The sequence below is a fragment of the Diabrotica virgifera genome, chromosome 7 (assembly GCF_917563875.1).
Source record: "Diabrotica virgifera virgifera chromosome 7, PGI_DIABVI_V3a".
In the NCBI taxonomy this organism is placed as follows: Eukaryota; Metazoa; Arthropoda; class Insecta; order Coleoptera; family Chrysomelidae; genus Diabrotica; species Diabrotica virgifera.
Window position 1 is genome coordinate 140,391,883 of NC_065449.1, and position 26,458 is coordinate 140,418,340.

The 26,458-nt window shown below is 34.2% G+C and overlaps 1 protein-coding gene across 1 annotated transcript in view; it reads right to left on the minus strand.

The window, feature by feature from the left end:
* LOC126888066 (uncharacterized) overlaps window positions 1–26,458 on the minus strand; it is a 131,547-nt gene that overhangs the window by 22,401 nt on the left and 82,688 nt on the right. The window contains exons 4-6 of the mRNA XM_050656084.1: window positions 26,149–26,382; window positions 15,401–15,678; window positions 7,069–7,395 (exon numbers count right to left, since the gene is read on the minus strand). Of these exons, the coding sequence (XP_050512041.1) occupies window positions 7,069–7,395; window positions 15,401–15,678; window positions 26,149–26,382 (839 nt within the window). The remainder of the gene's footprint in view (window positions 1–7,068; window positions 7,396–15,400; window positions 15,679–26,148; window positions 26,383–26,458) is intronic.

Consider the following 26,458-nt stretch of genomic DNA (forward strand, 5'->3'; position numbering starts at 1 on the left):
ATCACCTGGATTAGATGGACTAACTTCCTTTTTCCTTAAACAGTGTGCAGAGTTTGTAGCCATTCCTATATCCTTTATAATGAATACTTCTTTTAATCAGGGTTCTCTTCCCTCGTCATGGAAATTGGCTTCGGTTACTCCTATATTCAAGAAAGGAAATAAACTTGACTGCAATAATTATCGTCCAATCAGCCTAGTTCCTATTGTTGGCAAGGTCATGGAATCCATTATTTCTGAAGCTATGTCTGAATTCCTCCTTCAAGAAAATGTCATCCCTCACCAGCAGCATGGTTTTATCAAGGGTCGTTCAACGATCACAAACTTACTTCATTGTATAAGTGACTGGTCTTCATCTTTAAACAATCGACATCCTGTTGATGTAGTCTATTTAGATTTCTCCAAAGCTTTCGATCGTGTTCCCAAACGTCGATTACTAGCTAAATTGGATCACTATGGTATCCGCGGAAAGTTAAACTTTTGGATTCAAAATTTTCTATCAGACAGGTACTTCCGAGTTCGTGTTGGGGAAGCTTATTCACTGGACAAACCAGTCAAGAGTGGAGTTCAACAAGGATCAGTACTTGGACCACTACTATTTTGTATATACACTAGTGATCTTCCTCTTGTTGTATCCATGAATAAGGTTTCCATTTACGCAGATGATACTAAATTATATGTGAATCCAATTATTGACCAACATGTTCTTCAAACCGACCTTGACGCAATATTCAAATGGTCCTCAGAGTGGTTACTTCCACTGAACATTGAAAAATGCGTCATACTACATATTGGCAAAAATAACCCATTACTACCGTACTTTATTAATGGGCATCCCATAGAGTCAGTAACCTCCCACAAAGATCTTGGAGTGATAGTTAACAGTAACTTAAATTGGTCTGACCATATTGTGTCCGTGTGTAAACGTGCAAATTCCAAACTGTTTCTAATCCGCAAATGTTTTACACGAATATCTCTAACCTCAATGAGTAAACTTTACTCTATATACGTCAGACCTATTCTTGAGTTTGCCGGACCAGTGTGGAGTCCAGATCTTAACCGTGATAAAGTCTTACTTGAAAATGTTCAACGTAAAGCCACAAGACTGGCATTTGGCCGTGTAAGACCTAATTATGAAGACAGACTACCCTTGGCTCATCTAACAACATTTGAACATCGACGTCTTCGAGGTGACCTAATTATATCCTTCCGTATTTTAAAATATAATTTTGGAAACCTTAACACAATATTTACGCTAAATCTAGACGAACGATTAAGAGGTCATCGTTATAAATTAAAGAGGGAACAGACGACAACAAGATCCAGAATGAACTTTTTACCAAACAGAATATTTAACATCTGGAATAACTTAGATGAAGACACCATATCGGCAACTAGTGTTAACATTTTTAAAATAGACTTGATAATTCTTTATTTTCTTTGCAAGACTGAATAATTTTAGGACGGCATTATTTAGTGTTTCAAAATTTTGTTTGAAATTGTAATCTTTAAAATTTTTATTAGTTTTATAACGATATTTTTCTTTGTTTTGAACATTATGGGAGCTTTACAGGATTGAATTGTTTTAGGGCGACATTGTTTTATTGTTTCAATATTTTTATTTGATGTTTGTTAATTTTTAACTTTATTTTTAATTTGTATTAGTTGTAAAATGATATTTCTCTTTGTTTTGGGCATAATAGGAGCTCGCTCCTTATTTGATTTATAATAATAATTATAATAATAATAATAATAAGGAGTGGGAGTACCCTGTGGGAGTTTTTTGTCAGTTCTTCTATCAGGCGCGGCCCCTGCGAATGGGGGATGCTTTCTGGGTATTCGTAGCGCCAATACCCAGAGAGTAGCAGGGATACTTGCCGTGGAACAAAAACTGACACCTGGCAGTAGGTATAAAATGCACACCCATGAGAATGGAGAATCATAACTTATGTTTAGGATCGCTGCCTGGGGATCGCCAGGGCACGTCTGGAGCCGGCGCTGGACGTGACAGCATGCGGGACGTCGGTGGCAGGGTGTTGAGGAGGCGGGCCCCTGTCATACAATCAGCTACAGCCCAACCACAACCACAACCACAAGCGAGCCAAACAACAACAAGAGCTCCACCCGTCGAAGGTGCTGCGCTGGATCATCAGCCGGCGCTCACTCAAGCGGGACGACCGAGGCAGCGCATGAAATGGACTGTGTCCATCAATGAGAACATTTTGCGCTTCTACTACAAGGTGACAAACCTCGGTCAAGAAACAATCGGCTACCGACAACAGCTGTATGCCGAATTTTGCAGGACGTACCCAGATATTCAAGTATCGGAGCAACGAGTATCAGACCAATACCGGGTAATTATAAGAAACAACCTTATCCCAGAGACTAGACGCAATATCATCAGAAGCGAAGTCGAACGGGAGATTCATAACGATGTTGTAATTGAAGATCAAGTCCCCAATGAAGTGTATGAGCAGATTCCTGAGCTTGCCATACAAGAAACTCAACCTGACAATACAGAGCAGGAAAACAACGAGCTACATGATAAACTAGTAAGCGAAATGGCACGTGCTGTACAAGAGTTTAATGGAACAAACCCACTTAGCAGACCACCGCTACCACGAATAAACTCTTGTAAGAGACTAGGTGTGCTGTTACAAATTGTGAACACTGAAGTCCTACCCAATTATGTCGTAGAAGCCCACACATTAGAGTATCTACACATGCTAATCTACTGTGCAGCAACAGCAATTGCTAATGTAATGGGCATTAAGATCAGAACACGACGGGGTTCTAATAACGGAAGGACTGGTAGCAGAATTGCACCCTGGGAAAAAAGACTGCTCGGAAAGATTGAATTGCTGCGTAGGGATATTGGTCGAGTCACAGAATATATACGAGGTGTAAGAAGTACAAGAGTCATCAGGAGAGCTGAAGAAATAATACGGAATACTACAAGACACTCAAGATACGATCCAGAAAACAACACAGCCCAACAGTGCCTGGATACGTTAAAACAAAGACTCTCAGTTTATTCAGGACGACTAAGAAGGTACAAAGTGAGTAACAACCGAAAATCCGACAATGCCCTTTTTGAGACTACTGAGAAGGCGTTCTATCGAAAACTCAATTCCACCGTAGAAAATCTCGATAAGTCTTATCCAAGCCAAGAAGAAATTCATGAGTTTTGGGGAAATCAACTTTCCACACCAGCTGCTCTTAACAACAATGCTGGATGGATAGAAGATACGGCACAGAACTGCCAACACTACACTACTACTCTCTACGAACCCTTCACCACTGAAGAAGTCTCAAATATCATCAAAGAGCTTCATAACTGGAAATCTCCTGGACCAGACGGAGTTCAAAACTTTTGGCTCAAGAAGTTTTGGAGTGCTCATGAATGCTTATCAACACTAATTAATTATGTTATTTCTAATCCGCAGGATATACCATCATTCCTAACTCAGGGAACCACTTATTTAATACCGAAGGATCAAAATAACACCCAAGATCCAGCAAAATACCGCCCAATTACTTGTCTTCCAACTTTGTATAAATTGGTCACATCCTGTGTAGCCCGGCGTATCTACCAACACTGTGCGCTGAACAATATCATAGAGCCTCAACAGAAAGGATGCGCTAAGGGTTCCATGGGCTGCAAAGAACAACTTATCATCGACTCAGTCATTTCTAATCAAGCATATTCCAAAAAGAGGAACCTATTTACTGCTTTTATTGATTACAAGAAGGCCTTTGATTCAGTGCCGCATGAATGGCTTATAGATATATTGAGAATATATAAAGTCGATGATAATATAGTGACCTTTTTACAACATATAATGACAGAGTGGAAAACTAGAATTCACCTTCAAATACCTGGTGAAAGTAACATCGAAACTGAAAATATCGCAATCAGCCGGGGCCTGTTTCAAGGAGATTCGTTGAGTCCTCTGTGGCTCTGTCTAGCTATGAACCCACTATCTCAGCTATTGAACTCCACAGATGCAGGTTTTAGCATCAAAAATAACAACAATGTGGTGGCGAAGCTTAATCATTTATTGTACATGGATGATTTGAAATTAATGGCTTCCACTCGAAACCAACTCGACGAGATGGTAAAAACTGTAGAAACTTTTTCTAATGATATTAGTATGTACTTCGGACTAGACAAGTGCCGTATTTTAAATATAGTCAGAGGAAAAGTACAGCCCGGAGGATTCGATATGCAAAATGGCCAGAACATCGAGGCCATGGGTGAAAACGATATGTACAAATATCTTGGAGTAAAGCAAGCGCGGAAAATTGACCATAAACAAATGAAAACAGAGATAACTACTGAGTTTATACGAAGGATAAAACAGCTGCTTCGCTCACACCTTAACAGTAGAAATTTGTTTAAGGCACTAAACACCTACGCATGTTCCGCGCTTAGCTACTTATTTGGTATTGTTAAGTGGACAAAAACAGATATAGAAGCTCTTCAGCGAAAAGTGCGAACACACCTCACAAAGGCACAAAAACACCATCCTAAAAGTGCAGTAGAAAGAACAACATTACCACGGAATCTAGGAGGAAGAGGACTTATGGATATAGGTGAGCAATTAGATAAACAAATTGCTAATTTAAGAACTTATTTTCAGATGAAGGCTGAGACATCTACTCTACATCGCGCTATCTGCGCAGTAGATGACACAACACCGATCAAACTGAGGGAACCAGAAATGCGCATAAACCACCTTACTAAGGACGAAAAAGTGCGCGCCTGGATGGGTAAACCTCTGCACGGGCGACATCCCAATGAGGTCAGCCAAGATTATGTTCGACAATATAGCGTCGAACTACTGGTTGACATCAGGAAAGATGTTCCCTAAAACGGAGGGTTCATTACTGGCCATTCAGGATCACGTTATACCAACCAGAAACTACCTGAAATATATCATCAAAGACCCTCAGGTTCAAAACGACAGATGCCGATATGGATGTCAAGCCCAAGAAACCATCCAACATCTTACAGGGGGCTGCCAGGCATTTGCTGCAACTGAATACAAGGAACGGCATGATGCAGTAGCAAAAATCCTTCATCAAGAGATAGCTATCAAGCTGGGACTTCTCCAAACAGACCATCTCCCGTATTATCAATACGTCCCTGAGATTATGCTTGAGGATGGCAACTACAAGCTATACTGGGACCGCACTGTGCTCACAGACCAAACAGTGGCACATAATAGACCAGATCTCGTACTAGTTAATAAATTAACAAGACAAACAACACTAATTGATGTGGCGATACCTAACAACAATAATCTACGTAGTAAATTTACTGAAAAGATCGCCAAATACAGAGATCTAGAAATTCAAATACGAAGGCAATGGAGAATGCAAAGTACCCAGACGATACCGATTATTATTTCTACTACTGGAGTCATTCCGAAGACCCTCCTCGAAAGCATAAAAAAGCTGGGTCTGAATGAACATCTTTATAAGACCATGCAGAAAGCTGTACTACTCGCGACGGCCAGATGCGTACGAAAATTTCTGGGAGATACACCTGCATACACCAGAGCTCAATCCTTTTGATACCGTAGGTATCTGGGATGAGTCAATTTTCCCCTTAGAGGGAGTGTGAGCCGTATGGCTAAATTTGATAATAATAACATATGTAACCTATATATTTTGAAAATTTTCAAGAAAGTCGGACCAATAAAACTCACTTTAGGCTTAAGACAAGATGACACTTCTTCTTGATGTGCTTATCCGTGACGAATGTTGGCGATCATCAGATGTAGCTGTAGCCACACAGATGTTATGTTGCACCAGGTTCTGAGGTTCTTCCTGGATCTCGTTTTTCAAATATTTTTCCTTGCAGGATGGCTTGTAGGAGGGTATATATCTGGATTCATTTTGCATAATATTTTCGAAGTATTCTAACTTTCGAGATTTGATGGTGGTCAGTACTTCTCGGTTCTTCTTCATTCTTACGAGGATCTCCTCATTTGTGACCCGGTCAGTCCACGGGATTTTAAGAATTCTCCGATATAGCCACATCTCAAATGCTTCTAATCTTCTGCACACATCTTCGTTCAAGGTCCACAATTCAACACCATAAAGAAACAAAAAAGAAGACGTAGCATCGTAGCATTCTTACTTTTATGCTAAAAGAGGTTGTGAAGAAGGCCTCAATGCGGTTGACGGTGGGTCTAGCTTTTTCGAGGCGCTCTCTTATCTCTTGGTTGTTCGTCCATTCTTCATTTATTATGGTGCCGACGTAGTTGTAGTGCGTCACTCTTTCTACAGGGGTTTGGTTGATCTTCTGTCATATATTTCTTGTTAATTATCATAAAATTTATCTTCTTTACGTTTATACTGAGTCCATATTGTTCACTGTAATAAGTGATTTTGTTCATAAGGACTCGTAGGTCTTCTAGGTTGTCTACAAATACTGTGCTGTCATCTGCATACCTGATGTTATTTCGACGGTACTCGTTTAGTAGAATACCTTTTTCAGTTTCGTGCAAAGCTTCGGTAAACATTCTTTAATAGTAGAGATTGAAGATTAGAGGAGACAAAATACAACCTTGCCTCAATCACTGAGGTTTGCAGTCTGATTCTAGTAAATATTTCTAATTATTTTCAGATCTTGGTTACTAATTCCTGCTTCTTTTATTTTATTCTTTATTTTTGTAACAATACCATCAAGATAAAGAGAATGGGAACTGTCTCGAGAATTATAGATAGAATAAAGGAATATTGAATTGGTGACGCTATGAAGCGAAAGCCCACGAGGAAGACCTCAAATGCATTGAACTGGTGACATTAACAGCTTTGCTGAACCAATGTGAAAGCGACTCATAGAAAACAGAGATGAATGGAGATAACTTGCTCGAGTTATAAGGCTGTATTCGGCAAAATAAATAGACGAAAGGCTAAAAAATCAGCTACAGAAACTTCTTGCTTTGTAATGTAACTGTTCTAATCTGTAAATTAAAAATATGTTGAAATATCAACAAAAAACTGATGTCAAAGGATATAAAAGTAGGGATACTGTATAAAAGCTACTAAAAAACTTACCTTAAAGCTCTAAGAAAATATACAATGGGTGATTGCGTAAGTTCGTTGAAGATCTTCTGAGCAAATATTAAATACTTTCTGGGTATGTTTCTAAAATGGTTTTTCTGTTTAATGAAAAAGTCTGGTAATTCGCTAGTAGATAGTCGCTTATATAAATTTGATACAACTTTTAATATTTTGGTACCCAATTTATGCTCAGGCCAGTCTTTAGAGTTAGCTTCACATTCCCAATACATGTGGCATCGTATGTGTTCAGCTAGGAGCCCGTTCCGTTGTGTCACCGGTTCTATGTAGTGTTTATGGATGACAAGCAAAAATAAGAAACACCTGTAATAATAAAAATCATACAAAAATATATCGTTCAGATTGTAAAGGCATGAATCTGTTATCAACCAAACCTGATTTCAGGACAAACTAATCTGGCCCAGGCCAAACTAGTTTGTCCTGAACGCGTTAGGATAAACTAGTTTGGTATAGGCCAAACTAGTTTGTTCTTAACGCGATAGGATAAACTAGTTTGGCCTAGGCCAAACTAGTTTATCCTAATATTAATACGGATACTGCAGGGCCCACTAATAGTACAGCCTAGTATATACATTATAGTATACTGAATAAAATACTCTGTAATTGGAAAATAGTCATTTTTATTAAAACGATAACGAATCGTCGTTAAAACTAATGGACAATTGGTAATACAAACAATCTTATTATAAAAATTTATAAGCGTTTTTTTATAAAAGCAATATTTATTTTCTATGGAGTGTTTTGGTGACACTTAAAATTGCGGAGTATATATATTAATTGCCTTTTTGCATTTACATCTGTTTGTGCAATAGTTTTGTTCCAGCTGCATTTGACAAAACCTTGTCCGATCCAACTGAATCTCGCGTAGCTGCAACCCTTAGCGATATTTTAGAGATAATATATCAAACGTTTTGGGGTATGAATGTCTCTAAAAGGTTTTAACTTAATTTCAGATTAGATTTCGACATTTGCCATCAAACTTTTTTAGAGGTGGTAGAAATAAACTAAGGCACTGAATTATCGTTAAGGGTTGCAGCTACGAGAGCTACGATAAGGTTTTGTCAAATGTAGCTGCAACAAAAACTGTTAGAAAAACAGATGCAAGAGCAAGAAGGCAATGATATAATCCGCAATTCTAAGTGTCACCAAAACACTCCATGAAAAAATAAATAATGTTTAAACAAACTGGAACATGAAGTAAAACCCACCCACCTCTATATATTTTCAACTATACTACTTCAAAATTCTTTTCGGCAAGTGTTTTTCGACTTAAAACAAATCATGGGCGATTTCCATCGCACCTTGCTAAGCTGGGCATTATACAGTCCTCGGCCTGTAGTTGTGTTCAGAACTCTTACGGAGATCTAAATCATATATTTTTCGGTTGCAAAAAACATTTAAAAAAATCCAATGATTTAATTCGTACACTTATTGAAATGAAATATTTTCTTCCATTAAATCTCACACACATTTTGTTAGCTGCCAATAAAAACACCTTGGAACTTTTAGTAAATTTTATTAAAGAAAATAAAATACAAATTTAAAACGGCATAACCCACATCTCTGTAGTTATACTATAAGAAAATTCCTTTTACAACTTTCTGTGGCAAATGGACTTGATTCCATGCCATTATCTTTCCACACACACACACATGAAGTAAAACCACTTCTATGTAAAAGGTATATTTACTAAAATTTTTAAAAATTCCAATGGATTGAATAAAATGTGTTCATCAGAACGTTTTCGAACCTATCGGTCCATCATCAGTGAATCTAAAATCAAATAAGTAATCCCACTATTAAAATTGAAAAGATGGTTGAAATTTTGAAAGTTACAAAAGTGTGGTTATGATTACTTACTTGAATACTTGCAAAATAGCCCCAGAACCAAACAATGGTTGTGATTATAAATCAATCTACATTGTGTTAAAATAATATTGTAAAGGCTAAACGCCGATGTTCATGGATATAACCTCTGGGAACATGGTGATACTCTACCCGAGGACCCAATCAACCATCTTAGGTCAACGATGACTATACCAAGTGTCAAAGGTTTTAAGGAAATGCTTGATGTGACATTGATAGTTAAGGAAGAAGGTAGTCGATTTTCAAAAGAATTCAAAACAAAAGTCATGATCCAAAACGATGATATGATAAAGATTATCTGAAAATGTCTGTTATTTAAATCTATTGTTTTTTAAAAATGTGTTTTACAAAATAAAAATTATTTTTAACTGTAACTACAAATTGACTATATAAAATAAAATTAAACTGATCAAATTAATCAAGATGAAAAAAGTGAGCTGATTAGTAGTAATGATAGAAATAAAAATAAATAAGAAGGTGGTGAGATAGAAGCAATTTTTTTGAAATTTTTGAATTGGGATATTATTATACAAAGAAATTACTATGTCAGCAACATAATGTATACTAATATTGTATTGGTGGTTGTAGAAGGGAAATTTTTGTTTGAATGTAGGTGAAAAAGTTAAAAATATGTAAATTGGAGTTAAGATATAGTCAATCTGATAGTAGAAAATGTATGATTGAAGGAAAGCAATTTTTATTTATTTTTATTTCTATCATTACTACTAATCAGCTCACTTTTTTCATCTTGATTAATTTGATCAGTTTAATTTTATTTTATATAGTCAATTTGTAGTTACAGTTAAAAATATTTTTTATTTTGTAAAACACATTTTTAAAAAACAATAGATTTAAATAACAGACATTTTCAGATATTAAAATCTTTATCATATTTATCATCGTTTTGGATCATGACTTTTGTTTTAAATTCTTTTGAAAATCGACTACCTTCTTTCTTAACTGTCCATGTCACATCAAGCATTTTCTTAAAACCTTTGACACTTTATAGTCATCGTTGACCTAAGATGGTTGATTGGGTCCTCGGGTAGAGTATCACCATGTTCCCAGAGGTTATATCCATGAACATCGGCGTTTGGCCTTTACAATATTATTTTAACACAAGGTAGATTGATTTATAATCACAACCATTGTTTGGTTTTGGGGCTATTTTGCAAGTATTCAAGTAAGTAATCATAACCACACTCTTGTAACTTTCAAAATTTCAACCATATTTTCAATTTTAATAGTGGGATTACTTATTTGATTTTAGATTCACTGATGATGGACCGATAGATTCGAAAACGTTCTGATGAACACATTTTATTATGAACAAAATATACCTTTTACATAGAAGTGGTTTTACTTCATGTTCCAGTTTGCTTAACTATAAGGTATACAGCCAACCCAGGTAACTACCCCTATTAGTTTAAATAATGTTTAATTGTGGTATACCTAATTATTATTGCTTTTATAAAAAGCACAGATTATTTTTTATAATATGTATAGGAACTGTTTGTATTATCAATAATTGTCCATTAATTTTAACGACGAATCATACATACTAAATTTTACATACTAAAAATGATTATTTTCCAATTACAGAGTATTTTATTCAGTTTATCTATTTATTTTGATATTATAGGTATACTATAAAGGGCTTACTAGTTTATCCTGCAGTGTACGTATTAATATCAGGGTAAACTAGTTTGGCCTAGGCCAAACTAGTTTATCCTATCGCGTTTAGGATAAACTAGTTCGACCTAGGCCATACTAGTTTATCTTAACGCGTTCAGGACAAACTAGTTTGGCATAGGCCAAACTAGGTTCAGGACAAATTAGTTTGGCATAGGCCAAACTAGTTTGTCCTGAAATCGCGTTTAGCCGGTAACATATCCACTAAGTTCTCGCTCCACTTGCGCTCTGCGCTTCTGCAACTGCTCCACACAGTGGATAAGTTCGCGCTCCCGGACCGTGCAACGGTGCGCGCTCCGTCTCGGCGCTCCAATTGGTGGCGGTTTGTATGCAGAGGAGCGCATGCAGTATCCATTGGAGCAGTTGCAGAGAGCGCGGAATTCAAGAAGTTGCGAACATAGTTAGTAGTTGTTAATTCGCACACCTAAAGAAACTGTTTGATAATGGAAATTATAATAAAATTATTATTTTACTGTAACACTTGAAAAGCGATATAAAGATTATTAAAACAATTTAAAAAATATTTTTGCTCAACTCACTACTTCCAGTCATATAGTATTTATATATATCATATATAAATATTATTTATATCATATAGTATCATGTATCATATATATTTTAGTCAGCTCAGGTATTTGCATGTTTTGTAGAAAAATCCAATATATTTGGTTAACATTAGTAGATATTAATGTTACAACAGTATGTAAAACTATTAAAATATAAAAGGATATTGAGATCTTTGAAACACGCGCGATTTTTCGAGCAAGACGGCGCAGCCAGAGTGATCGAAATAGAGCAAGTGTTTTAAAGGCTAGTAGTTATCCAAGAATACTTTACACTATTTTTTATTGGTACACTTTGAAATCATGTATACTGTACAGTGTACACCCATACCTCGCTATACAGCTGCTCTTTATACGGCATTTCGCTATAATGCTGTTTCGCTCTTCAATTAAGGCACCTTTTCGATTTACGGCCTAAAATGTTTCGCTATAACGGCCAAAAACCTTTTTTTTCGATGTCGAAAATTATATTACCTCGATTATAAAAAAAAACGGAAAATGTATTGATCATAGGGATTGAGGACAAAAACAAAACAGAAAATGCCAATAAGTCGAATGACTATCCATGAAAAATCTTTAAGTATTTTCGAAAATTTGGAATGGAATGGAAATACCGATGAATCTGCTGAAAATGTCACATTTCAAGCAAGACTAGGATGGTTTGAAGATAAAAATGGTATAATTTTCATGATATGAAAATGGAAGAGGAAACAGCTAGCGCTGAAGAGACCGCAAGGAATATCCCAACATATTAAAGGGAATTGTTGAAAGAGGTGGTTATAAACTTGAACAAGTATTTAACGTAGACGAAACAGGGCTTTATTGAAAGTGAATGCCTGATCGCATGTACATTGTACATTTCATAAACCGAAAAATCTGCGCCTGGTTTTAAGGTGTCTAAAGAACGATTAACATGCTTTTTGAATGATAAACCATGTTACATATCGACGGTCTCATTCTAATACCCCGTATCTGCAAAAAACTGAATTTCCGATTTTCACTGCAAACGATTAACAAAACAGTTATCCATCTATACACAAAACTCCGATCTAAACAAAAAATTCTAGGAACCTCTAATTCAAGTCATCTTATACCATACCCCGTAACTGAATATCTCTAAAATTGATAAGAAATTCCCCGTATCGTAATAATTTGGGTATAGTCTATTCCCGATACGGGATATTGCTGTAATTTTTATACGAATATTTTTGAAGATACGGGGTATTGTAAAAAACAGAAAAAACCTACTGTAAAAAACTTCTTTTGGCAGATACGGGCTATTAGAATTAGACCGTCGATATTTAAAAAATTTGGAATTGATCCCATTGAATTTGTATGAATTTGTATATGAATACTTAATTCCTTATACGGCTTTTCGCTTTACGGCCAAGTTTCATGGAACGTATCTAGGCCGTAAAGCGAGGTATGGGTGTATTATTACTACAAAAAATTGAAATAAGAGATAATAATGTAAAATGGTTAAATTTGTGGTGTACATCAGTATACCGTTCGTTGTTATGAAAATGAAAAATAAACTTATTTTGCAATCTGTCACATAAGATTAATTGTTATTCGACCATCTAAGACTGTGATGGCTCTACGACTCTACGTTTTAGTTGCTGATAGCGATGCAATTAATTATGTGTGTTTGGTGAAGAAGTATTTATTATTGCGCCCCAAAATGTAAGTACAGATCGAGTTTTCTTCTTCTTCTTTACGTACCATCTCCGCGACAGAGGTTGGCAATCACCATGGCTATTCTGATCTTAGATATTGCTGCTCTGAATAGCTCTATTGATGTGCATCCGTACCATTCCCTCAATTAAGCAAACATGATACTAACGGAAGTACAACCTCATTGGCTTTCGAGAATGTTGGTAGTATTAATTTGAACAGCATTTTCTCTGATTTAACAAACGGGAGTAAAAATATTTCAAACAATACCAACTGTACTTTTCACATTCATTTAAAAAATTAAAATTTTCAAATATTTGAATAAAACTTTTAAAACATTTTTGTTAGTAATATTCTATTCATATTTTATTTATTTGGCTTTACAAGTTCTGTACTCCTGTCAGGTCAGATCAACATTTAAAACTGTTGATGTTGCCATGGTAACTTTAAAACGCGCGTTTTTGAAAGTTGAATTTAAACACGCCGAGGCGTAGTATAAATAAGCAAAATGAGGTACCAATAAAAAAATTATTCGGTTGCCCGGCTATGTCAGTTACAAAGCGCAAATAGCTTTAGACTAATAAGAGAGTGTTCGTCTGTACAACATCGTCCTAACTACACCGCCTTTTTTTTGGGGGGGGGGCACTAAAATAACAGCAACACCTTTCTTAACAACTCGATATGCATTGGAAAAATTATAGATTAAAAATAAATCCGAAGAAAACTAAGTTCGTAATAACTAGGAAAATACAAAATATTAGAACCAAAGTAGTACTAGATGATATAAAAATTGGGCAAATATCCTCGTATAAATACCTACCTTGAAGCATGGATCACCAAATATACTGATCGGCATCTAATTAACTGGATTCAAGCAGTTTATTCACGGAAAACCTATTAGATGGGCTACAAGTTTTGAGTTAGGACTACTAGACCAGGTTATGTAGAGTACTTTGATCCATATCAGGCATATTATACCACTATGCAAGATAAATATAAGCTTCTTGGTTTGGGAGCTAGTGTTATAACCATTTACAATTTGTTAAGGCCCTAGAAGAAAAGGCTGCCAAATTGCCCTATGATACATATATATTTTGACATTGATTTCACCACACTACTGCTTTTGGAAGGACTTACATTAAGGATATATAAAGAAGCAGGTACAATTAGGAAAAAAGGAAAAAATCGCCTACGATTGTGAAATTATCGGTTCAAACATATTAAAAAAAAGGGGGCTCCTTTGACGAGTATACTGCAAAAAGAGAAGAGCAGTTGGCAAATAGAATGATAATAATGTTGTTTCCATAATATCAAATCACAATAATGTCTATACAACAAACAACAAATCAAGAAAAACGATATTCTAAAAAACTTCGTCCTAATCTGTAAACTGCATAACTCCATAATTTTCTGAAAAAGTCCCCACTTATCGTTTAAAAAAGTAGCACATGCATGTTTTTACCAGATGAGTAAATAGCGACCCCTTAGTAGTATACACCGTATGATATATCACCCTTGTCGCCAAATTTAGTACGAAAAATTCGTAACTCCCTAGTTTGTCATCCCACACGACTAGAAAAAGTTGGTGGTAGGTAATTTTAAATGTGTATCTATAAAATATTTCCGTTTTACCATTCTATCTTTTAAAATGGGAGATACGTAGTATTCGCGTTAATTTTTGGACAGATAGTTTTTTGCATCTCCTGTAAAATTTGGAGAAATAAATGGATTTGGATACGCAGTTTACAGATTAGGTCGACGAAAAGAAACTCTTTTACCATGTCATTTTGGGGATGCCTGCCGCTCCCCTATAAACACGTCCACGGAATGGGACCAATTGACCAACTCAGATGCTGACAATATGGTTTAGTCTTTGATTTTTTAGATTTTTCTTAACGTTTCGACATTTGTTTTGTATAAGGTATAAGTTTTAAAAAAAAATATTTGTTACTACCTCATGTTAGCTTTATTAAAAATAATCGTTTACTATATCTGAATGATTACAGCACTTAGGACGACTACCGGTCTGACGAACATGTAAACTGTTCTATCATTAGACTAAGTTTTCAATCCAATGGCATATAAAAGAACATAATGCTATTCTACATCCCACCAGACTGAAAACAATGGGAACTATTATGTTGTTTTATATGCCATTGGATTGAAAACTTAGTCGTTTGCCAGCAGTTGCCGCTAGGGCATCTATGCCATTTCGTTCGTTGCAATCCGTGACTGCACGCCGGGGTTTGTTTTGGTTGGATCAGAGAGAGCAGCATATGTGCCTCCTGATGAGAGACTAATAAGTTTCGAAACCGGTAGAGGTGCTTGCTGCACTCTCTGATTGGACTAGAATATGATGCGGCTGTATTTTCGTTTTGCAACGAAATTGAAAATGGTTATTCATTTTTGTCCTATCATTCTGTACTACCGATGCAGGCGATGCAGTTATAACTGCTGTGTTGACTTTACGCTCGTCTAGCAACAAAAATATAAATCTACTTTTATTTACTTACCTCATCTGAGCATAAGACATTCGAGCTTCTAGGTATCTTTCCGCTTTAGGAAACGCAATTTCCCATTCCAGAGTAGCTTCAGAATACTCTCCCCTTTTCTGCCAATAACCTTTTGGAACTGCAACACAATTGAATGTACAAATTTCTTTGACCATGTCATCCGTAGGCCACTTGTACCGGTATCCTGTTGACGTATCCGTTATTGTCGGGCGATCTTCTCGCATGATGAATTCGATTGTCTGTGCGTCAGGCCAGGGTATAGATACTGATGGAATAATCTAAAAAAGTTCTATTTGTAGATACTGACTGACATTTTGGATCAATGATAGCTTGGGTGTTGTGGTTACACACTAATAGAATGAGGTACCTATGTATAAAATGGCAAACAATCTATTTGGTTCATGAAAAGAAGGAAAAATACTCTTCTAAGTGATATCTGTCAATCGGAGATTGGATATCATCATCACTATCTTTACTCTACATATATTTCATTTATTAACATTAATATTCACTTGATGTTGATATTTTGATCTGCTCCTGTAAAAGATAAAAGTTTTGGTGTTTTTTGGAAGATAAAGTAGTGGTTAATAATTAATTTAGTGTTTATAAACAAAAACATTTCAGTATATAGTGGTTTAAAACTTATTTCCCCCTAAATGGGGGATAAAAGTGAGTCAGGGACGTCTCTTTTGACGCGAGTGACTGCGGATAATGGTGATATTATTAGTAAAATGGAATTTAATATGCAAGATGATATTCAATGCAACAAAATTTGAAAGCATATATTCCTAGTCATTTACTAGAAATAAAAGGTGTGGTGAAAGACGTTGACACTAGATATGATGTGAAATATCTCATGGATAACATCGAAACTCCTTCTAATGTTTTGAGTATATATAGGACTAAGCGTAGGGTACAAAAAGAAGATAAAATTTAATATGTGGACAAAAAAACTATAATTATAACTTTTGAAGGCAATATTTTACCGAATTATGTTGCCTTTAATAGAGTATATTTTTCTGTTGAACAGTTTTTTGGCCGAGTTGTTCAATGTTATAAGTGTTTAAAATTTGGGCATGTTTCAGGGTAATGCTGAAGTACACAGGAACTATGTATACAGTGCGGTGAAATTAAAAATAAAGACCATCATTGCGAAAAAAGTATGTTTTGTATACATTGCAAAAATAACGAACATGTGACAATATCAAAAAAATGTCCATTTTATGAAAAACAAAAGAAAATTAAGAATATTATGATAGAACAAAAAACTACTTTTGTGGAAGCTAGATTAATATGTGAAAACTCCTTTTCAGTACTTATCAGTCCCAACTCTTTCTCTTGTTTAAATAATAATGAAAAAGAATTTCCATCCCTACCAATTAATAATAATGATAAAAATCTTGGTCCGACTCGGCCAACTGTAGAAATTAATAGATCTCAATTTTTGACTCAATCAAACTCTAATATAAATAATTCAAATGAACACTCAGGAAAGAAAAGAAAAGCAAATTCACCTATTTTAGAATCAACATCTCATAAACCGATGTTCCCCTTCACTTTTGGACCGTCTCAACCTTTGCCAACTAATTCTTATACACCGAATAATAATATCGAAAATAAAACTGAACTAGCTAAATCTGTAGCAACATTTATAATAAACTTTTTAAAAAATATTCATACAGTAGAAGACATAAAAACCTTAGACAACAAAATAATTATTAAAGAAGTAGAACAGTTCATAATTAATTCATAATGTCAATACAACATAATTTAAAAATAAGTCAGTGGAATTCCAGATCTGCTATATCAAACAAAGGTAGTTTAATTCATTATTTAAATAATAAAAGTATAGACATCCTCCTAATTAGTGAAACATGGTTCAAAAAAGATATTAGTTATCATTTTAAAAATTATAATTTGGTTAGAAAAGACAGAAATGATGGCTTCGGTGGTGTAGCTATTCTCATCCACAATTCAATTACTTTTAGTGAATTAAATTTAAACTCTAATTTTAATACGGAAATAGAAGTTTGTGGTGTAACAATTAAATATAAAACAAAGGATCTGAATATTTTATCTATATACAGACCACCTAAAAGTAAAAGTTCAGTAAATGATTGGACAAACATCTTCTCGCAAGTTAATAATTCAGTAATTATAGGAGGAGATTTTAATGCTCACCATACTATTTGGGGATCTAGTTACAATGACACAGTTGGAACACAGCTTATTAATACTGCAGATGATCTAAACCTTATCGTAATAAATAATGGCGAGCCTACTGTTCTTACTCGACCAGATCAAAATAGTTCAGCAATTGATGTAACTTTTGTTACTCCTGACATAGCTAATAAAATCCACTGGTACATACATTCTGACACACTAGGCTCTAATCATTTTATTATCAATATGGAAATATTAGATAGTACTACAACTGAAGAGTTTATACCCAGAAGTAAGTGGAACATTAGAAAAGCCAATTGGACTCTATACACAACATCAGTTGAAAATTTTTTTAATAGTGTTTACGAAATGGACAGTACATCTGATAAATATAGCTATATAAATATAAATATAGTATGAATCATGCTGCGCACATTTCAATCCCGCAATATAAAACTTTTAAAAATAAAATTCGTTGTTCCCCACCTTGGTGGAATACAGAATGTGATACAATTATTAAAGAAAGGCAAGAAGCACTGACAGAATATAAAAAAATGCTAATTTTAATAATTATATAAAGTGTCAAGCTAGCATGGCTAAAACTAAGAAGAATCTAAAATTGATAGCTAAAAAGAGTTGGAAAGATTTTGTGTCTTCTCTAAACAAAAATACTCCAACTACAACGTTGTGGAAGCAAGCCAGAAAACTAAATAGAAAATCAATTCCAAATGCATACAATTTGGATAACACCTTAGAGGATGAAATCTTTGATAAAATTGCTCCGCCATCTGTTAAACCACCTAATACTCATAATTATATTCCAGATAAGCAAAGCCATTTTTTACTAGAACATTTTAATATTACAGAACTAGAATATGTTCTAAAAAATCGAAATAACACGAGTCCAGGATTTGATAATATTAAATATCCAATGATTCAACATCTCCCTAAAATTGCCAAGCTTCTAATGTTAGATATTTTTAATTGTGTAATCAGCAATAAATCAGTTATTGATCAATTTCACGATGTAATTGTTTTACCAATATTAAAACCAGGTAAAATCTCAAATTTGGCTCAGTCATATAGACCGATTTCTCTTATGTCCTGTATGTTGAAAACTCTAGAACGAATGATAAAACACAGGTTGGAATGGTGGGTAGAAAAAAATAAACTTCTTCCAGATTTTCAGTTTGGTTATAAAAAAGGATATGGTACTTTAGACACACTTTCTACACTAGTAAGAGATATTCAAAACACATTTTCCAACAACACCTATTTACCTACTATATGCTTAGACATTGAAAGTGCATATGACAATGTCAGTCTTGACATTTTAAGGGAAAAATTGATAAAACATTTTCATATACCGCCTCAGTTGGCTGAAGCCCTTTATAATTTTTATTCCTGCAGAAAGATATATCTAAGAACTAATAATAATAAACTGATAGGCCCTAGATATAATAATTTAGGACTACCACAGGGATCAGTATTGAGTCCCCTTTTGTTTAATATGTATACTGCGGATTTGCATAAAGTCCCTACTGACATTTTTAAATTTCAAATAATACAATATGCTGATGATTTTCTCCTGTATTCACAGGCCAAAACTTATGATAACTCGGTTTAAACCTTAGGACGTATTCAATGTTGTGTTAATTTATGGTTCAATCAAAACGGATTCGAAATAGCTCAAAATAAATCTACTGTCTGTATTTTCACTCGACATAATATCCCAAAAATAGAGAATTTAAAACTTAATGGCTACGACTACGCATTTGCTTCTTCCATTAAGTATTTGGGAATGATTTTGGATCGTAAATTGACTTGGAAATTACATATTGACTTTATGATAAATCGATGTAATAAGGGTCTAAATTTTCTTAAATCAGTTTCAAGGATTTGGTGGGGAGCTGATGTTGAAACTTCCTTGCTTTTCTATCGATCATATATTAGATCTATAATTGATTATGGTAGCATTCTATATGGCTCAGCTTCTAAACATATTTTAAACAAAGTAGACGTTGTACAGAACTTAGGACTCCGTATCTGTTTGGGAGCTATGAAATCAACTCCAAATAAAGCTTTACATGTAGAAGCTTTAGAAATTCCACTCAATTATAGAAGGAAATATCTCAGCCAGAAATTTTTAATGAAAATTCGTTACCTAAATATCGGTCTTTACCAAAATATTAACAAGCTGAATGTAGCGGATTTAACTAATAAATACTGGAAGCTAAAGAACTCTCCTCCACTTTGCGAGGCTTTTCGAGATCTGTTAAATTTTGACTGTGATTTTAACATGATTGATAGTTTTGGACTTGAATATTTTCATTCTTTTTTACATACAGTTAAATTAGTAAAACCAAGTTACCATGAAAACAGTAATATGAGCTCTAACATCTTAAGAACATTCTTAGATAATTGGCCAGATTCTATAAATATATATACAGATGCATCTAAGACGTTAGTTGGCACTGGATGTGCCTTTTTCATACCTGCTACTAAAACAGAAAAAATATTTAAGTTAGACCATGATTTTTCTATCTTCAGTGCTGAAGCCATAGCAATTTATGAGGCCCTGCAATATTTTAAAGAATCAGAAGATATATCTGCAACAATTATTTCCGATTCACTCTCTGTTCTTCTTGCTATTCAAACTATAGATTTTCCCAATAACAATTCAAATATTTATATCCTACTAATTAAGAAAATCATTTTTGAAATTCATAAAAATAAAAGAAGAGTGAACTTTTTATGGGTTAAGGCTTATATAGGACTAACGCATAATGAATATGTTGATAGTTTGGCTAAAAAAGCTATTGAATATGGTACTTCACATAATCGTAAGTTTTGCATATCTGACTTAGTTAACACTATTAAGCATCGAGTTAAAAATCAGTGGAGTCAATCATGGCGAGATCTTTGTAAACAATCCAAATCTCAGTATTCACTGATTCAACCTTCTGTTCCAAATATATATTGGTTTAAAAATTATGTAGTACCTCGAAGATATATAACAACATTAATTAGAATGAAGTTTGGACATGCATGTTTCCCTCTACATCTAGCAAGAATTAAAGTTTTTGATTCAAATCTTTGTACAGAATGTCAGAAGGTTGGTGACTTAAATCATACTTTCTTTGAGTGCGCAAAATATATTCCATGCACATATAATTTAATCCAAGATTTAATAAAATGTAATGTTTTTCCACCTTTCAATGTATCTGAACCACCTATCTATTGTCTCTGAACAGCAAGAACATATATGATTGTTTAATGAAATTTATCTGTGAAACTAAAATTAACCTCTAAACTTATTAATCCTGATAATTTGGTATATTATGTACATATGAAAAAAGAAGAAGAAGAAGATACATAATGGAAAATGTGGTGAGCAACTTGGACAGTCCATAGCGGCCAGCTTTTGAACTGAGTAGAGAGCTGTAGAAGAGTTTGCTATGGAACTCTAAGGACCTCATTGCCTTCCTTATGTATGAACAGAAAACAAAAAAAGTTGTGACTGGCTAAATGACACCCAAGTCTATGCCATAAAAAAAAATCTTTACTCTATCTACCAGTGCTCTGAAGATTTCTATAGAGCTGCATCTGAGCCAATCACTTAAATTCTTCAACCATGATACTCTCCTTCTTCCTATTCTCCTTTCTCCTCTCATCTTTCCCTGTATTACCATCTTAGCATTTCATATCGCTGTCCCCTCATTACATGTCTCAGATATTGCAACTTTCTTATTTTTATTGTGTTTGTTATTTCGCATTCTTTACCCATTTCTCGCAATACTTGCGTGTTCGTTTTTTTTTCTGTGTCCATGCCATTCTAAGCATCCTTCTGTAACACCACATTTCAAATGACTGTATTCTTGCTTCAATGTCCAGCTTTGAAGTCCATATTGCAGTATCGAAAACATGTAGCATTTCAAAGCTCTTACTCTAATCCAAAGTTCTAATCTACGGTCTTTGTTGCAGAGAACTGTTTTCATTTAAACGCATTTCTTGCTATTTCTATCCTAGCTCTTATTTCTGTTGTTTGATCATTATTGTCAGAAATCCAGGTTCCTAGAGATACCTATTTGTATTTATATTTACCTTTCTATCGGTGCATTCCCCAAATGTATTCTTGTTTGTATATATATTTGTTTTCTTAGTCATTATCATATATTAGGTATGTTCTTTTTTATATTCATTTTAGTCCATATTCTTCACAGAAACTGTTTGGAAAAACAATACAAGTAATTATATGTAGGTACTACACATCTCATTGTAAATGTAATGTGGTTCGTCATTTTCGAAGATGTCAGTTCGAAGATGCTATAAATATTATGAATCATATATGTTCCAATCAAAATATTTTCCAACGCAATAACATCTATAATAATGTTAACTCAAACTCATTACTTGATATAGTTTTGGTTCATGATGAAAATTGCATTGTCGCAGAAGCTGATGAGGGATTAGTTGACCCCGATAGTTTCCACCCTCCTTTATGCTTTAATTTAAACCGCGGAGATGTTTTAACTGATGAAATGAAAGCTGAGGCCTTTTCTACGACTTTAAACCAGCAAATTTTCAACGTATTTCTGATTACTTAGACACAATATACTGGGATGAAATTTTCAGAGACAAAAGTTTAAATGATATGGTCAATATACTTTATGATGTCTTGTATGGCGCTATCGATGTTTATGTACCAATGAAAAAGTTTTATACCGGCAATTTTCCTAAATAGTATACCCGAGAGTTAAGAAACTGCATCATTGCTAAAAAGAAAGCTCATAAGAAATTTAAAGTGACCAGGTTACCTCAAGACTATAATGAATTTTCTAGATTAAGGTCGATATGCAAGTCCTTATCAGGTCAAGCATACAATCAGTTTGTAGCAAACCTTGAACATACACTTCCCAGTAACATTAAAAGCTTCTGGAGGTTCGTAAATTCTAAAAGGAACAATAATATCATTCCGAACACTTTAAACCATAATGGCCAAACCAGTTCCGATGGTCCTACCATAGCCAAGATATTTGCTGAGTACTTTGCTGCAGTATATGGTGAGGACGAATGTCCTATTTCAAATAGTGCTAGGGCTAACACTAGTTTCAACATTGCTGGTTGTAACTTATCTATTTCAGAGGTATATAACAAATTATCTCAGCTAAACATACATAAGGGTCCAGGACCTGATGGAATCCCACACAAGTTACTGAAATACTGTAGTTTTAATCTTGCTCGTCCCTTATTCTTTATTTTTCAAAAATCATTACAAACGAGTGAATTCCTTTCCGTTTGGAAAGTTAGTTTTATATCACTGATATTCAAGAATGGCGATAGAAGCAGGGTTCAAAGCTACAGACCTATTAGTATCCTTAATACTATACCTAAACTATTCGAGAGTTTAATATGTGACAAAATTAAGCCTACTATACAAAACGTAATAATTGAACAACAGTATGGTTTTGTTATGGGGAGATCAACTGAAATGAACTTGTTAAATTATACCTCCTTCTTAAATGAAGCCTTGGAAAGCAAACAACAGGTAGACGCGATTTATACAGATTTTTCCAAGGCATTTGATAGGGTCAACCATACGTTATTGTTACATAAGATCGAACATTTAGGTTTCTCTGATCCTCTGCTTAGTTGGATTCGAAATTATCTATCAGATAGAAGGCAGATAGTTCGTATTCAGAATTATTTCTCTAATTAAATTATAGTTAAATCGGGGGTACCTCAAGGCTCCCACTTAAGACCTATCTTTTTTAATTTATTTATAAATGACATATGTAAATAAAAGTTTCAATTTTGATCAATTTCTTCTATTTGCCGATGACCTTAAATTATTTCACATAATTACCTCTGATTTTGATCGCTACAATTTGCAATCAGATCTTAATAATCTTGTGGAATGGTGCTCACTTAATGGCATGGACTTAAATGCTAACAAATGCCATGCTATAACTTTTACTCGACTGAGAAACTTTGAGAATAATTCTTATTATATACGGAACACTAGGTTACAATTAGTTGACTCAGTTATAGATCTGGGTGTTATTCTTGACACTAACTTGAATTTCAACCTACACATTCACATTAATAGCATGGTTTCTAAGTCATTAAATATGCTTGGCTTTGTTAAAAGATATAGCTAAGACTTTACGACTGGTCGTTCTTTAAAACTTCTTTATTGTTCTTTGGTTAGACCACATTTAGATTATGCATCATGTGTTTGGTCACCTCAATATAATTGTTACATTAATAAAATCGAATAAGTTCAGCGTAAATGCTTACGTTATTATGCTTATAAGATGCATTTCACTGGTCAAATTTATGAGTTTTTACTGCAAATTATTCGACTTGACTCATTACAGAGTCGTCGTCAACATAAAGATCTTTGCTTCTTATCTAACTTAATTCATGGTCATAAATTCTGTATCTCACTCTTAAATAAAACTGGTCTACGTGTCCAAGAACCACCCGTTCTGTGACCACCTTCAAACTATGGTTCAAGTTCCTATCTCTGTAAAACTATTAAATTAGCAAACACAATTATCTCCGCATGTTCATTTCTTTATGACTGCGTTTTCCACACAATTAAATTTATATTTAACTATGTTTTATTAATTTCAGGACTTAGTCCTGTCGCCAGGGGGGGTACAACGGCCTCGTTAATTCAGATGGACTTACTCAAGTTTTTTTTATGTATTTTGACCCGTAGAACACGAATTTTTTGGGTAACAGTTGATCCGGATGTCGATAAGATTGTTATAGACCAAGAACTTGAGGAATCAAATAACAGCGATTTTTGGCAAAACAAAACAATATTTTGTATTTTTTGGGCCATTTTAAGTAAAAAATATTTCTACAAGTTTTTTCGTAGGATGCACAGTTTTTGAGATAAACGCGGTTGAACTTTAAAAAAATCGAAAAATTGCAATTTTTGAACCCGAATAACTTTTGATTAAAAAATAAAATAGCAAGTCTGCTTACCGCATTTGAAAGTTTAAGTCAAATTATATCGGTTTTGATTATTTGCATTGGTAAAAATTTGTTTTTTTATTGTTTAACAAAGCTATAAACACGTAGGGTTTCCCGTGCTTTTACATGCGTTTTAACGCATGTAACGTAGAAATAGACTTGATTGCACTAGTACCTATTCTACCTACTCGTTCGATTTTAAATGAGAAATCATAGAAACATCACTCACGCACTAGTTGTTTGTAGCTTTGTTTAACAATAACACAATAAATTTTTAGCAATGCAAATAATCAAAACCGACATAATTTGACTTGAACTTTCAAAGGCGCTAAGCAGAATTGCTATTTTATTTTTTAATCAAAAGTTATTCGGGTTTAAAAATTGCAGTTTTTCGATTTTTTGAAAGTTCAACCGCGTTTATCTCGAAAACTGTGCATCCTACTAAAAAACTTGTAGAAATATTTTTTGCTTAAAATGACCCAAAAAATACAAAATATTGTTTTGTTTTGCCAAAAATCGCTGTTATTTGATTCCTCAAGTTCTTGGTCTATAACAATCTTATCGACATCCGGATCAACTGTTACCCAAAAAATTCGTGTTCTACGGGTCAAAATACATAAAAAAAACTTGGGTAAGTCCATCTGAATTAACGAGGCCGTTGTACCCCCCCTGGCGACAGGACTAACTGATTTGTCAATTACTGTTATTGTCTTCGTTCTAAGATAAGTTGTATTTGTCAATTGCAAAATGTTTTAGATATTTAGATTTTATTACTTTATATTATAGGACTAGCTCTCAATTGTTAAATGAGAGCAAGTAATTTTATTATTGCTTATTATGTAATTTGCCAATTTTGTACTAGATCTTATTTTTAATTGTTTTTCTAGTTTGTGTGATATTTTAATTGTATTATGGACTATACTAATGGACTTCGGTCCGTCAATAAATAATAAATAAATAAATTATGGTTAAGTTTATGGTTTGAGAAATATAATTTAGGCTGATAATTTAGTCATATAAAATTGACTATAAAAAAATTGTCATATAAAATGGACTACATTATCATAAATATAAGGTTTAGAAAGAGTATTACCTACATCTGCAGAAACATATCCAAGTGCAGTCGTAGTAACTAATCATAATCTGTTGGATTCAAACTAAAACTAAAAAAAATGAAAGCTGCGATAACTCAGAAGAAACCTAATCGGCCCTAAGAAATGCCGTAATAGCAGATAAGTTCGGAAATAAGATAAATCGTGAGAGCTGGACACAGGGCCGGCGATAACGGGCCTGCAAGGGATGTACTGCAGGCGGACGCCCCTGTTTGGGGGCCCCAAAATGAGCTTTTTTTCTGTTGGTGCGATACAAAATATTAATTTAAAAGAAACCGAACGGCGCCAATGCTAGTTTTGCAGGCGGGCGCCTTATACCCTAGCGCCGGTACTAGCTGGACCTATCTGAACAAGAAAATATCGGCAAAAATATTATTAAAAAATTCTGGTTGCAGAACATTTTCTTAAACTCGTCAAGTTGCGAAATGAATAATTTATTCCTATCATTTGCGCCATTGAATACAAAATAGTACTGATTAGTATTACCTCACAGGAAATGGGATTATCTTCCTCATCCGTAAAATTACAAAAGACTGTTCCTGGAATGGATCTTGCTAAATCGATTTCATGTTGATCGAATCCAAGAGATCGTCCAAGGGAATTTGGAAATAGTACATCCTTGAAGTAGTTCATAAAGCCTTTGGCGTCCACATATATAACAGTGTCAAATAAATCATCTTCTGTTATTTCTAGTCCTTCATCTTGCTGATCTTGGAGATCCTTAAATAAATAAATTTTAGAAAAATAAAAAAACAAAATATATAATAAAAATTATCTGACTGATTATCATATTAAT